At 32.8% G+C, this 12500-nt stretch overlaps 3 protein-coding genes and 1 pseudogene across 3 annotated transcripts; all 4 read left to right on the top strand.

The window, feature by feature from the left end:
- Nucleotides 1-983: 983 nt before the first annotated feature.
- LOC122267400 (pro-resilin-like) lies at nucleotides 984-1605 on the top strand. Its single transcript, XM_043037441.2, has 2 exons — nucleotides 984-1036; nucleotides 1195-1605. The coding sequence occupies exons 1-2, from the start codon at nucleotides 1025-1027 to the stop codon at nucleotides 1534-1536; spliced, it is 354 nt and encodes a 117-aa protein (XP_042893375.2). The 5' UTR covers nucleotides 984-1024; the 3' UTR covers nucleotides 1537-1605.
- A 2241-nt stretch (nucleotides 1606-3846) lies between these two features.
- Nucleotides 3847-4347, top strand: LOC147472415 (pro-resilin-like; annotated as a pseudogene).
- Nucleotides 4348-7142: 2795 nt separating this feature from the next.
- Nucleotides 7143-7694, top strand: LOC122267399 (pro-resilin-like). The gene is made up of 2 exons (XM_086544670.1): nucleotides 7143-7167; nucleotides 7316-7694. The coding sequence occupies exons 1-2, from the start codon at nucleotides 7156-7158 to the stop codon at nucleotides 7655-7657; spliced, it is 354 nt and encodes a 117-aa protein (XP_086400796.1). The 5' UTR covers nucleotides 7143-7155; the 3' UTR covers nucleotides 7658-7694.
- A 1216-nt stretch (nucleotides 7695-8910) lies between these two features.
- LOC147472414 (uncharacterized) lies at nucleotides 8911-10263 on the top strand. The gene is made up of 3 exons (XM_086545712.1): nucleotides 8911-8923; nucleotides 9070-9173; nucleotides 9922-10263. Exons 1-3 carry the CDS (start codon nucleotides 8911-8913, stop codon nucleotides 10261-10263), a joined length of 459 nt encoding a protein of 152 aa, XP_086401838.1.
- Nucleotides 10264-12500: the final 2237 nt, after the last annotated feature.

The following is a 12500-nucleotide window of genomic DNA, read 5'->3' as shown; positions in this document are numbered from 1 at the left end:
TTCTAATTGTGTTTTGATTCAAAGATCTAGTCAGTGTCAACTTTAAATGCTTCTCCCTTGAAAACCATGTATTTTCGAGGTCCATAGGCGTTGTTACTAGATGGTAGTTGAAGTCGTACTTTGCGGAAGTGGGAGTGTGGAAGAATAATTATCCTGACTTTCTTTATGATCGAAAACGGCATACGGAAGAGTGGTTATCTTATTTCTCGTTTTCCAGGTGTAAAGCAGCTAGTGAGGGTCAGAAGATACGTTATAGAACTGTGATACATGTTGGATCGTTTTTGTGATTGGATTTTAAACTTACATTGTACTTGAAAGTTTATTTTTTTTAATAATTATTATGATTTGTACCACCTATGAATACTAGGAAGGAATCAGAAAAATATGAACACTCCGCATCCCCTAATCCCGCTGTTAGCAAAAGTTAACAATTGAAGGCCCATTACCGGATATCGGTTCCCTTCGCGATTGTGTGTCTGTGTGTGTGTATATATATATATATATATATATATATATATGTGTGTGTATATATATATATATATATATATATGTGTGTGTGTATATATATATATATATATATATATATATATATATATATATATATATTTATATATATATATATATATATATATATATATATAGTGTATATGTACATATATATAAATATTTTGTATGTTTATATATATGTATACATATATGAAAATATCTATATAATCAGACATATATGAACTTATTTATATATGTGTGTCTTTCTCTCGCTCTTTAGTTCTTTCTCTCTTTATATGCGTGTGTGAGTTTGTGTGCGTGTGAGTTTATGTGTGTGTCTTTCTTAACAATTTACGTAATAATACTCAAAATTATCAAGCAGCAATTGCGGTTACAAATGACAAGGCGAACGGTAATACATCGCTCCGCCCACAACAACACTCTTCCAGTTCATCACTAGGGAGGAGCTTTACTTGCTCACACTATATAAACAGATGGAACCGAACACACTCTATCAGATAGTCTATCTTCCCAAACAATGGCATTTAAGGTGAGATGCGAGAAGATAGATTTACTTGCTAGAGAATGCCACAGTGAATGCTTGGAAAAAGATCAGTCGGACACCTTGCGTTATCTCTGCATTATGTAAGATGTTATATTTGTAACTTATCTTTTCTTCAGAATTGCTTACCTTTTCCGTTGTTGTAGGTAATTACATTCGTCGCCCTTGTGGCCGTTGTCCTCGCCCGCCCTGAGAACTCACCTTCCTATGGCTACGGCCCCACGACGCCCGCTTCAGGACCTGCCAAATACGACTTCAACTACGCTGTCAACGACCCACCATCGGGCAACGACTTCGGACATCAGGAAGCCAGAGATGGCCCCAACACTCAGGGTTCCTACTTCGTCCTCCTTCCCGACGGTCGTCTTCAGAGGGTCACCTACACCGTCAACGGCGACTCCGGCTACGTGGCCGAGGTCGTGTACGAGGGTGAGGCTCAGTATCCCTCTACACAACGCCCCTATACGCCTGCTCCTCACTATGCTTAGATATACATAGGTTTAACTAATAGTATCCATAAATTAGATGTATCATTATTCAATAAATTAATATATCGATGTTGTTGTTTCATAATAAGAATGACATTAGTTGAGAAGGTAATTTTGCATGCCTTTCCGCTGTAGAAAGGTAAAAAGTGAAAATGGGATTCGATGTACGAATACATAACCATAAGAAAAAATGACGTGAGAGAGAGTTTGTGTTTGTTAGTATGGATCATGAAATGTATTCCTCTAATCATCGACGATTATTTCATGTTATTGCTGCGGTAGAATTTGAACGAGTGATTTCATTATCAAAGTTAAAAGTAGTCTATTAATTTAGATATATACACTTTGAGAAATGGTTGACATGCGGACCTAAGCTATGGCTCAGTATCCTTCTACACAACGCCCCTATACACCTGCTCCTCACTATGCTTAAAATTGGTTTTGATTAATAATGCCTTTAAGCTATGTGTGTGTATAAATTAAGTTAAGAAATTCGCATGACGAGGTTATCGCTTCATTATCATAATATGAACAAGATTTTTTGTGTGAAAGGAAGAAAGAGAAAATATGATTCCGAGTATAAGCTAAGGTTGAGCAGAATATAATTTGTAGAATAAATTGGAGTCCCGAAATCATCAGGAGACCACTTCAGACTCTTATTAAGCAAAGAAATAATTGTTATTCCACTTTACAGTGGGGTAATACATATCTATTAAATTAATAATAGTATCCTTATCTTTATCTTCACTATGATTATTATTATCATATTACCAATTGTTTATTATCATTATCATTATTATTATCACCATTGTTGCTTTCATTAACACCAATATTGCCATAATCATTACTACCAATACCGCTTTATGAGGACAGCTATATTTATGTTAATGATAATTGTTAAGAAGATCCATGATGATAATGGACAGTTAGTGTTAATGATGTTTATTACGATGGCAATGATGGTAAAAGTAATATGATAACATGAATATTAATAAAAGTAGCCAGGTATATATGTGTATGAATACCTAGAAGAAAATAGTTTATATACAGACACGCGCGCGCACACACACACACACACACACACACACACACACACACATATATATATATATATATATATATATATATATATATATATATATATATATATATATAAAGAGACATAAGTCTATGTATGTATAAAAATATAGAAATATATATGTATATATATATATGTGTGTGCTTGTGTGTGTGTGTACAAATATATATGTATATATATATATATAAATATATATATATATATAAATATATATATATGTATATATATATATAAATATATATATATATATATATATATATATATATATATATATATATATATATATATATATATATATATATATATATATATATGCGTGTGTGTGTGTGTGTGTGTGTGTAAGTTCATTGCGACAAATCTAAAAGAAAGGTATGAATGAGACTAAATATCTAGTTTCCCTCATACATTTCTTCAATATATATATATATATATATATATATATATATATATATATATATATATATATATATATTTATATATATATGTGTGTGTGTATGGATAGATAGATAGATATAGAAATAGATATAAACATAGATATAGATATTAATATTTATTTATCTATTTATATATGCATATATGCATATCTATCTATCTATATATACATATATACATATACATATTTGTATATGAATATATACATATACATTCATATATGCATATATATATATATGTATATATGTATATATAATTATGTGTATATATATACATTCATACATATATATTTATATATATATATATAAATATATATATATATATATATATATATATATAAATTTATCATTTATATATGTATACGATTCCTACCGCTTATAATCATAACCGTCATTTACACCGTGTGATGTTAACAAAAGTTAGCAACTGAAGTTTTATATATCTTATAGCATTATCGTTGTTAGTGTATACCTAATTATTTTACGATCAACTTTATCAATTTCTAAATGATGTTAACCAATCAGTTGATCCGTATGTGTACTGTATGTGTTATAAGTGTGCTGGTGTGTATGTGTGTGTGTGTGTGTGTGGAAGAGAGAGGAGGAATTTCGTTCCGCAATAAGGTCTTTAAATTATGAAGCAGCAATAGTGGTTTCAAACATCAAGGTGAATTAAAATACTTCACTCCTCTCATATAACATCTTTATGTTCATTATAAGGGAGGAGCTTTACTTGTTCCAGCTATGTAAACAGATGAAATCACATTCATTGTATCCTTTATTCTACCATCATCTCACACGATGGCATTCAAGGTGAGATAAGAAATATTGATTTAAGTGATAGAAAATTTGCATAATGAATGGAGGTTTAAAATTCTATTATTTCTACATTATTGTTAAATTTCGCGACATCATAGGTAATTGCATTCGCCGCCCTCGTGGCCGTTGCTTTGGCCCGCCCACAATATACACCATCCTATGGATATGGGGCTTCAACGCCCTCTTCAACACCTGCTAAGTACGATTTTAACTAAGCCGTTTACGACCCACCATCTGGCAACGACTACGGCCATCAGGAGGCCAGAGATGGAGCTAATACTCAGGGTTCCTACTTCGTCCTCCTTCCTGACGGCCGACTTCACAGGATCACCTACACTGTCAACGGCGACTCTGGTTACGTGGCCGAGGTCACCTTCGAGGGTGAAGCCCAATACCCGTCTACACAACGTCCCTATACACCTGCCTCTCAATATATTTAGATGTAGTACGTTTTGATTGTCATTTAACATCAAATATGTATATATAATCTAATAAATTAACAGATCGATAGCGTTCTTTTATCTTAATACGAATGACGTAGAGACCTGAAACTGTAGTGTGTGAAAGTGACAAATTGTAAGTGGGAAGGAAAGTCCGTGCTTGTCACTGTGCCATTATCTTTGATATTAATACTTTCTTGTCTCAATATCTTTATCTTTAAAAGTAGTATTATTGTTAGTATTATTATCATTTTAATACCATTGATATTATTGTTATCTTCAGATTTATTATTATCAGTAACAGTAGTAGTTGTGTCATTCTTATGAATTAAAATGGCACAGAATAAGTGGATTCAAGCGGAAACAAAAAACATAGATTAACAAAAATGGTTTTAAAAAAGTGTCAACTACTTAGCTATTCAAAGAGTTAGTTAATGAAAATCACTGGTATGGATAAGAATGCAAAGGAAATCAACAAATTAAGAAAACTTGAACGAACTAGCGTGAGAGTCAAAGAACTAATGAAAATCAATGCACTCCTACAGTTGCTGGAACTATGTAATGATGCATTGAATTCTTTTCAATTTTTCCAATGACACTCTGAAATTATAGAGCCATCGCTAAATATTTACAGCAGAAGACTCGTTTACACTTCATATGCTTAAAATTATATACATAACATGTTATCGGTACACATTATTATTTTGGGAGGAAAATCAATTATAAGAGGAAAAGAAATGTTATTCTAAACTTTGATTTTATCATAAAAAGTACAACACATGGTTATTTGAATCAGTAGTCACATGATAAAATAAATAATAGCAAGTATAATTATATAAATGCAAATAATAATTATAACAATAATGGTGACAATGATGATAATAACCTAATCCCTTATTGTATCACCTCCAGAATGAACTATGAAAAATGTATTTTGTAAAGCCAAGGTTGACAAGCATGGTTCATGAAACTCGCCCACTCAAAGAAACAAAGGCCGGCATTCTTTTGGCTAACAATTCGTTTGTTGTTCTTAAAAATTAATATTGTAGGATACTTTGGGACTTGGACACACTTATCATGTGAGTGAAACTATATGTGATTATTGTTATCAAACCGGAATGTAATTAAAATTCATTTACAGTAGAAGACAATGTCACTAATTTGATTTTTGTAGCTCTCTCTGCGGTGATTCAATAATGATATCACAGTTGAAATATGATGATTAAAGAATTAAAGAATATTAATGATAGCGATTGTTATTTTTGCCTTTGTTGTCGCTATTGTTGTTATTGTTTTTGTAATTAGTAGTACCAGTAGTACCATCATAATCAGCATCATCATTATCATTATCTTCACCATATCATCATTACACTTAACATGATAATGATTATCACCATCATTATCATTATCACATCATTGGATGGAAATAATCATGGCTTTAGTAATGTTGTTCAATAAGAACAGTAATAGCTATATAGTAAATGGTAAAGAGGATGTGATAATTTTGAAATAATTTCAAATGTTTATTAATTATTCTGTATCACATAGTATTGACACATATTGTTTTCATATGCGAATCATTGGTAAAAAGAAAATAAAAACTATAATTCATCTGTTAGCACTTTTATCTAAATGTTGATTTTATGATTTTAAAAGAAGTGTAAAGAAATGTAAAGAAATGTAAAGTCTGAACATCTTTTGCTGTTGTATCATAAAAAAAAAGAGATGGGTCAATAAAGTAATATCGTTTATGCATAAAAAGTAATATAAAAAGTAACGGGTAATATCGTTTATGTATAAAAAGTAATATAAAAAGTAACGGGTAATATCGTTTATGTATAAAAAAAAAGTAATGTAAAAAGTAATGGGTAATATTGTTTATGCATAAAAAGGGATGCACAACCTTTAGGAATGTTAGGCACACTTATAAAAGGCTTGTGAGGTCAGGCACTGTATGCACTTCTCTCTCATGACACTAGCCATATAAAAAGAAACTGATTGATCATATTGGTTTTCTGAAATGGTGAAAACAGCAACAAAACAATACCTATTATATTTCCTGCAAGATATTCCAAGTTCCAAGACCGAGACTTGTATTGGCTACAAGTGCGGTACGGTATTAACAAAATCAGGCAATGATAAGTTCATATGCATTTGAGTGTACTGTCGCTTTTCAGATGTCTGTCTCTAGTTTTATCTGTATGTGTGGTCGCGTTTGTGTGTAGCCATGCATACACACACATGCACATACACATTCATTCATATATCTATATATACATAAACATCAATACACACACACGCATATATATATAAATATATATATATATATATATGTATGTATGTATATATATATATATATATATATATATATATATATATATATATACATGTATATATATGAATATTTAGATATACATATACAAGTACAGTATAATAAGTATAATATATATATAGAGAGAAATATATGTGTGTATTATACATGCATATATATATATATATATATATATATATATATATATATATATATATATATATATATATATATATAAATGAATGTATATATGCATGTATATATAACATATATGTATATATACATGTGTATAAATTTATCATATATTTATATGCATATAATATACATATAAACACACATATATATGAATAGATATGCATGCATATCCGTGCGTGTGTGCTTGTGTTTATTGGTCTTGAAAATATCAAGGCGAACGATAATTCACCGCTCCGCCCACAGCACTTTTCATGCTCATCATTTGGGAGGAGCATCACTTGCTCACGCTATATAAGCAGACAGAACTATTTTACTGTATCAGATATCCTATCACCATCCTACACCATGGCATTCAAGGTGAGATACCAGAAGACGGAGTCACATGGTGGAAAACGTAATAGTCACACGCTTAAAGCGTAGTCTTATATCATATTTGCATTGTTTCTAGATTGTATGCGTTGTGTTAGATATTTTCTTTAATATTGGTGAAACCTTCCCGGCGTAGGTAATTGCGATCGCCGCTCTTGTGGCCGTATCCTTCGCCCGCCCTCAGAACTCCCCTTCATATGGTTACGGCGCCACGACGCCCGCTTCAGGACCTGCCAAGTACGACTTCAACTACGCTGTCAACGACCCACCATCGGGCAACGACTTCGGACATCAGGAGGCCAGAGATGGTCCCAACACTCAGGGTTCCTACTTCGTCCTCCTTCCCGATGGCCGCCTTCAGAAGGTCACCTACACCGTCAACGGCGACTCCGGCTACGTGGCCGAGGTTGTGTACGAGGGTGAGGCTCAGTATCCCTCTACACAACGCCCCTATACGCCTCCCCCTCATTATGCTTAGATAAAGAGTGAGTTGATTAACGTCCCTATACGCTTACTCCTCAATATGATTAGATAAAAAGATTTTGAATAATAATACGTAATATATGTACATAAAATTGAATAAACTTGCAAATCCAGGATATTGTTTCATTTCTTTATGCAGTGTGCATGAGGCAGCAACGTGAATATATATTCATGTATGTTTTTGTGAGAGAGAAAATGAGATAAGATTATTGTGATTGTGAGTGTAAGAGGGAAAGAAAAAATGAGACAAAGGGTATTTAAGTGTGTCTGTATGTCATTACTAACATTTTCATTGCATTTTTTTCCATTCTGGATATTTTCATTATCATTAACCTCAATGTTGTTTTTATCATCAGTATTATCAATGCCATTATCATCAGTATCATTACTATTGTCATTATCATTAACTTCATTATTTAAATTACCGTTATTATTATCATGATTATTGACATTATTATCATTATTACTATTATCATTATTATTTTCCTTATCTCTATTATTATCATTATTACTATCATTATTATCATCATTATTATTATAATCATCCTTATCATTTTGATATTATCATTTTTTAACAGCAACCCTAAAAAGAATACAGTTAATATAAACCAAGCTGTGCTACAGGAGGAAAACTTTGCACGGGTATAATTGAAACAGAGGTGACATGCTGATAATAATTAAATCAACACCAATGATAACAATGATAGACTGTTTAGGGTGCGCCCCAACAACAATTCAAAGAAATGTTATCGACAAACAACAAACAAGGTTTATAAAAAAGCATCACATGCTGAGTAAATGCAGAAAGTTGACCCTAAAGGAAAACGTACATTGGTATAATTGGACAAGGATAAAAAATAATTGGCAAATGTGCATACCTGTTATGTAGTAACATGATCATGAACCACAATGTATTCTTGAATTAAATTTTTATAGGATACTTTTAGACATAATTGAACAGACAAAGCAGTTTGAATCCAGACATGCTTTTTGTTTTAAAAAATAAGAAGAGCTTTGGAGAATTAAGGTAAAGCCAATACTTATTGGTACTAGGGTATTGATAAACCCACCTAAAGATATCAAAAGAGAAATATAAGTACTACGTCTTGTGGTCAGAAGAATGTCATCTTAAACATACTGAATTTACTTCTTCATTTCACTAGACAAACAGATCACGTGAATTACACCCTGGGACCGGATGTTACAAAGCAGATAAGAAGTAAAGTTAAGGGAAAAAAATATGAAGCAATGATATGTGAAAGTAAAGGTAACAATAGAGTAATTTAAGAACAAGGAATTGAGTGTCATCGTCATCATTATCATCATCCTCAGCATTGTCAGAGCAATTACTTCGAATACTTCTAAATAGAAGTATCAGTGTACCGTATAACTACATATTCTACCCAGATTGTGTTAAATTGTGTTTTAATTTAAAGATTAGGTCAGTTCCTTTAAGTGAAAACTTCAAATGCCACATGCTATCGACACAAGATGAAAATTATCTTATTCATGTATTGACATGATTATATGAATATTGATTTAGAAGTTAAAATAAAATAACTTACCTGAGCATTTTTCACTCGCTATGTTTTAATAAATATGATAACTAAAAAAAGAGTTTGATAGATAAATAAAAATGTGGTTACTCAATAACTTTCGATATAAAGGAACGCTGAGTAGGTCTAGAAGAGGGGTGGGTTATTACGTCTCCCTTGTAAACCATCTCTTTTCGATGTCCGAATTTGTTACCAGATGGTGGAGCGTTGATGACATAATTGAAGTCGTATATTGCGGGAATGTAAGTGCGGAAGCAGAGTAATTATACTTTGATTTTCTATGACTGGATTTAAATCCAAGTCTTACACTGTAGCCGAAAAAAATCTGTTTGTGTGTGTTTATGTGCGTTGAAAATATACGTAATAATACTCTTAATTATTAAACAGCTATTGTAGTTAGAAACGTAAAGACGAACGGTAATATATCGCTCCGCCCACAACAACACTTCCAGTGCATCCCTAGGGAGGAGCTTTACTGACTATATACTATATAAACAGATGGAACCGAACTCACTGTATCAGGCATTCTATCATAAACCATGCCATTTAAGGTGAAATGCGGGGTAGAGAATGTTACAGTAAATGCTTGGATAAGGTTCAGTCAGACACAATATCAACATACATTATATCTACATTATATCAGATGTGATACTTGTAATGGTATATTTTTCTATATAATCATTCGCCTTTTCTGTTGTTGTAGGTATTTGCATTCGCCGCCTTTATGGCCGTTGTCCTCGCCCGCCCTGAAAATTCACCTTCCTATGGTTACGGCGCCCCAACGCCCTCTTCAGGACCTGCGAAATACGACTTCAACTACGCTGTCAACGACCCTCCATCTGGCAACGACTACGGCCATCAGGAGGCCAGAGATGGTCCCAACACTCAGGGTTCCTACTTCGTCCTCCTTCCCGACGGTCGCCTTCAGAGGGTCACCTACACCGTCAACGGCGACTCCGGCTACGTGGCCAAGGTCGTATACGAGAGAGAGGCTCAGTACCCCTCTACACAACGCCCCTACACGCCTGCTCCTCACTATGCTTAAATATATTTGAATATAATAAAGAAATACGTAGAAATGTACATAAAATTTAATAAACTAGCAAATCCATGACATTGTTTGATTACTTAATACAGTATGCATAAGGTTACAATGTAAATCTATATTGATGTGTGCGTTTGTGAGTCGTCTTCAAAGGGTCACCTACACTGTCAACGGCGACTCCGGCTACTTGGCCGAGGTCGTGTACGAGGGTGAGGCTCAGTATTCCTCTACACAACGCCCCTATACGCCTTCCCCTCAATATGCATAGATAAGAGTGAGTTGTTTATCGGTGTCCATAAATTATCTCTATGTATTGATCAATAAATTAACGTATGGATGTTGTTGTTTCATAATAAGAATAACCTTAGGTGTGAAGGTATTTTTTCATGTTTTTTCCCCCGTTATAGAGAGGAAGAATGATTTTGTAAAGACGAGTAATATCGATGAGAAAGAATGAAAAGGGAAAGAGAGGGAGTTTGTGTTAATCAGTGTGAGTCTTGAAATTCCTCTCAACATCGGTGATTACTTCATGTTTTAGTGACGAAGAATTTGAATTATAGTAATATTAAATATTATAGTTATGATCATCCAACTGATTGAAATATGTATATACTCTTTTAAGAAATGGTTGCAGGGATAGCTTGCGGACGAAAGTTTTTTGTGTGCAAAGTGTGTGTGTGCAAAAGGGGTGCACGGCAAACTTGAATCACCTCAGCCTTCTACCTCGCCCTAACCATGGCTCCTACTAAACTTTCTCACTGCCTCCTTTGCCGGGGCTTCTGTATTCGGTGGAGGAAACATGGACGTCACCCTCCATCCGCCACGCTATCGTTTATTTGATCTGTGCTCTGGCGAAGACACAGACAATCAAAAATTTGAAGCGTGGAGACAAAGGAAGAGTTCAATCAGCACTGACTCTTAAACTCTGAATTCGACTTCGAATATGTGTCTTAGCAAGATACTAATACGCAGATCGACGATTAGCTACTGTTGACTCTTTCTACGAGATCTTAGGAGAGTAACACATCTGACACACCATTGTTCCTGTCAGCTTCAAATTCATCGCCACTCGTGGAGTCGCTGCCGAGCTCCAGTATGATAATTCGATGCAGTTGAACTGTGTTGGTGGGTGGGTGGTTGAGTGTGATCAATCATTAAGACAACTATTTGTCAGACAGTCGTTCCGATTCAGCAGCTCTCCAGCTACCACTGGAATAAAAGGATCTATTTATTACCTCAGCCCATTTTGCTGCCAGCCCACATAGGATTTTGTAACATATATATATATATATATATATATATATATATATATATATATATATATATTCATTCCCTTTTACAATGTGAATACAATTTCGTCTAAATGTATAAAACAAAATTTCGAAAAGTAATAAACTTACATTTTCTCTTTGCTCACGGAAGACCACATTATTCAAGAAAACAATGTTTTCTATAAACTGTAGACTATAAAACGAGTATGTATAAAAGAAACTATATTCCTTAAGATGGCTAGTATACATAATTAAACATAGTAATACACAATGTTATATAAAGCATAAATGAAAGCGGAATAAATGGAATAAATGAAAGTAAAAGGTTATTTGACCTTCTGGGCACCAGCCAAGCAGTCGGCATAAAATAGAAATTGCATACCAGGAATGTCGCTCACTTAGGCCTACAAATAGCAGTATCATTGAGTTTCCTGAAGCATATCACTCCATTCCAGTAAGTACTAATCAGGGTTTCTTAACCTGTAACCATGGGCTCTGAAAAACACTACCATAAGGAAATAATACAATAAATTAAATCACTTCTAATAAAATTACCAGGCTCTAAAGTAATGAAATCTTTCTATATCAATAATTATTCATCCCTTCTACTACTATATATATATAGGTTTGTATAAATATATACATATATATACATATATGCTTATGCATATATATATAGATAGATAAATAGATAGATATATACATTTATGTGTGTGTGTGTGGGCCGGTGTATTCATATGCATGTATGTATCTCTGAGTGTATATCCATATATATATACAAATATATATATATATATATACATATATATATATATATATATATATATATATATATATATATATATATATATATATATATATATATATATATATATATATATATATATATATATATATTTATACATATATGTATATATATAATATATATCTCTCTCTATATATATATACATTTATACATATATGCAT

This window comes from Penaeus japonicus, unplaced genomic scaffold (genome assembly GCF_977035675.1).
Source record: "Penaeus japonicus unplaced genomic scaffold, GWHDUDI00000001_assembly GWHDUDI00000002, whole genome shotgun sequence".
NCBI classification, from domain to species: Eukaryota; Metazoa; Arthropoda; class Malacostraca; order Decapoda; family Penaeidae; genus Penaeus; species Penaeus japonicus.
Note: the sequence above shows the minus strand (reverse complement) of the source record. Positions and strands in the feature narration are given on the sequence as shown.

Excerpts from the sequence above, each read along its gene's own strand:
- LOC147472414 (XM_086545712.1), top strand. Across the intron at positions 9,174-9,921 it reads ATGAAAATTATCTTATTCAT|GTATTTGCATTCGCCGCCTT; the intron begins GTATTGACATGA and ends CTGTTGTTGTAG.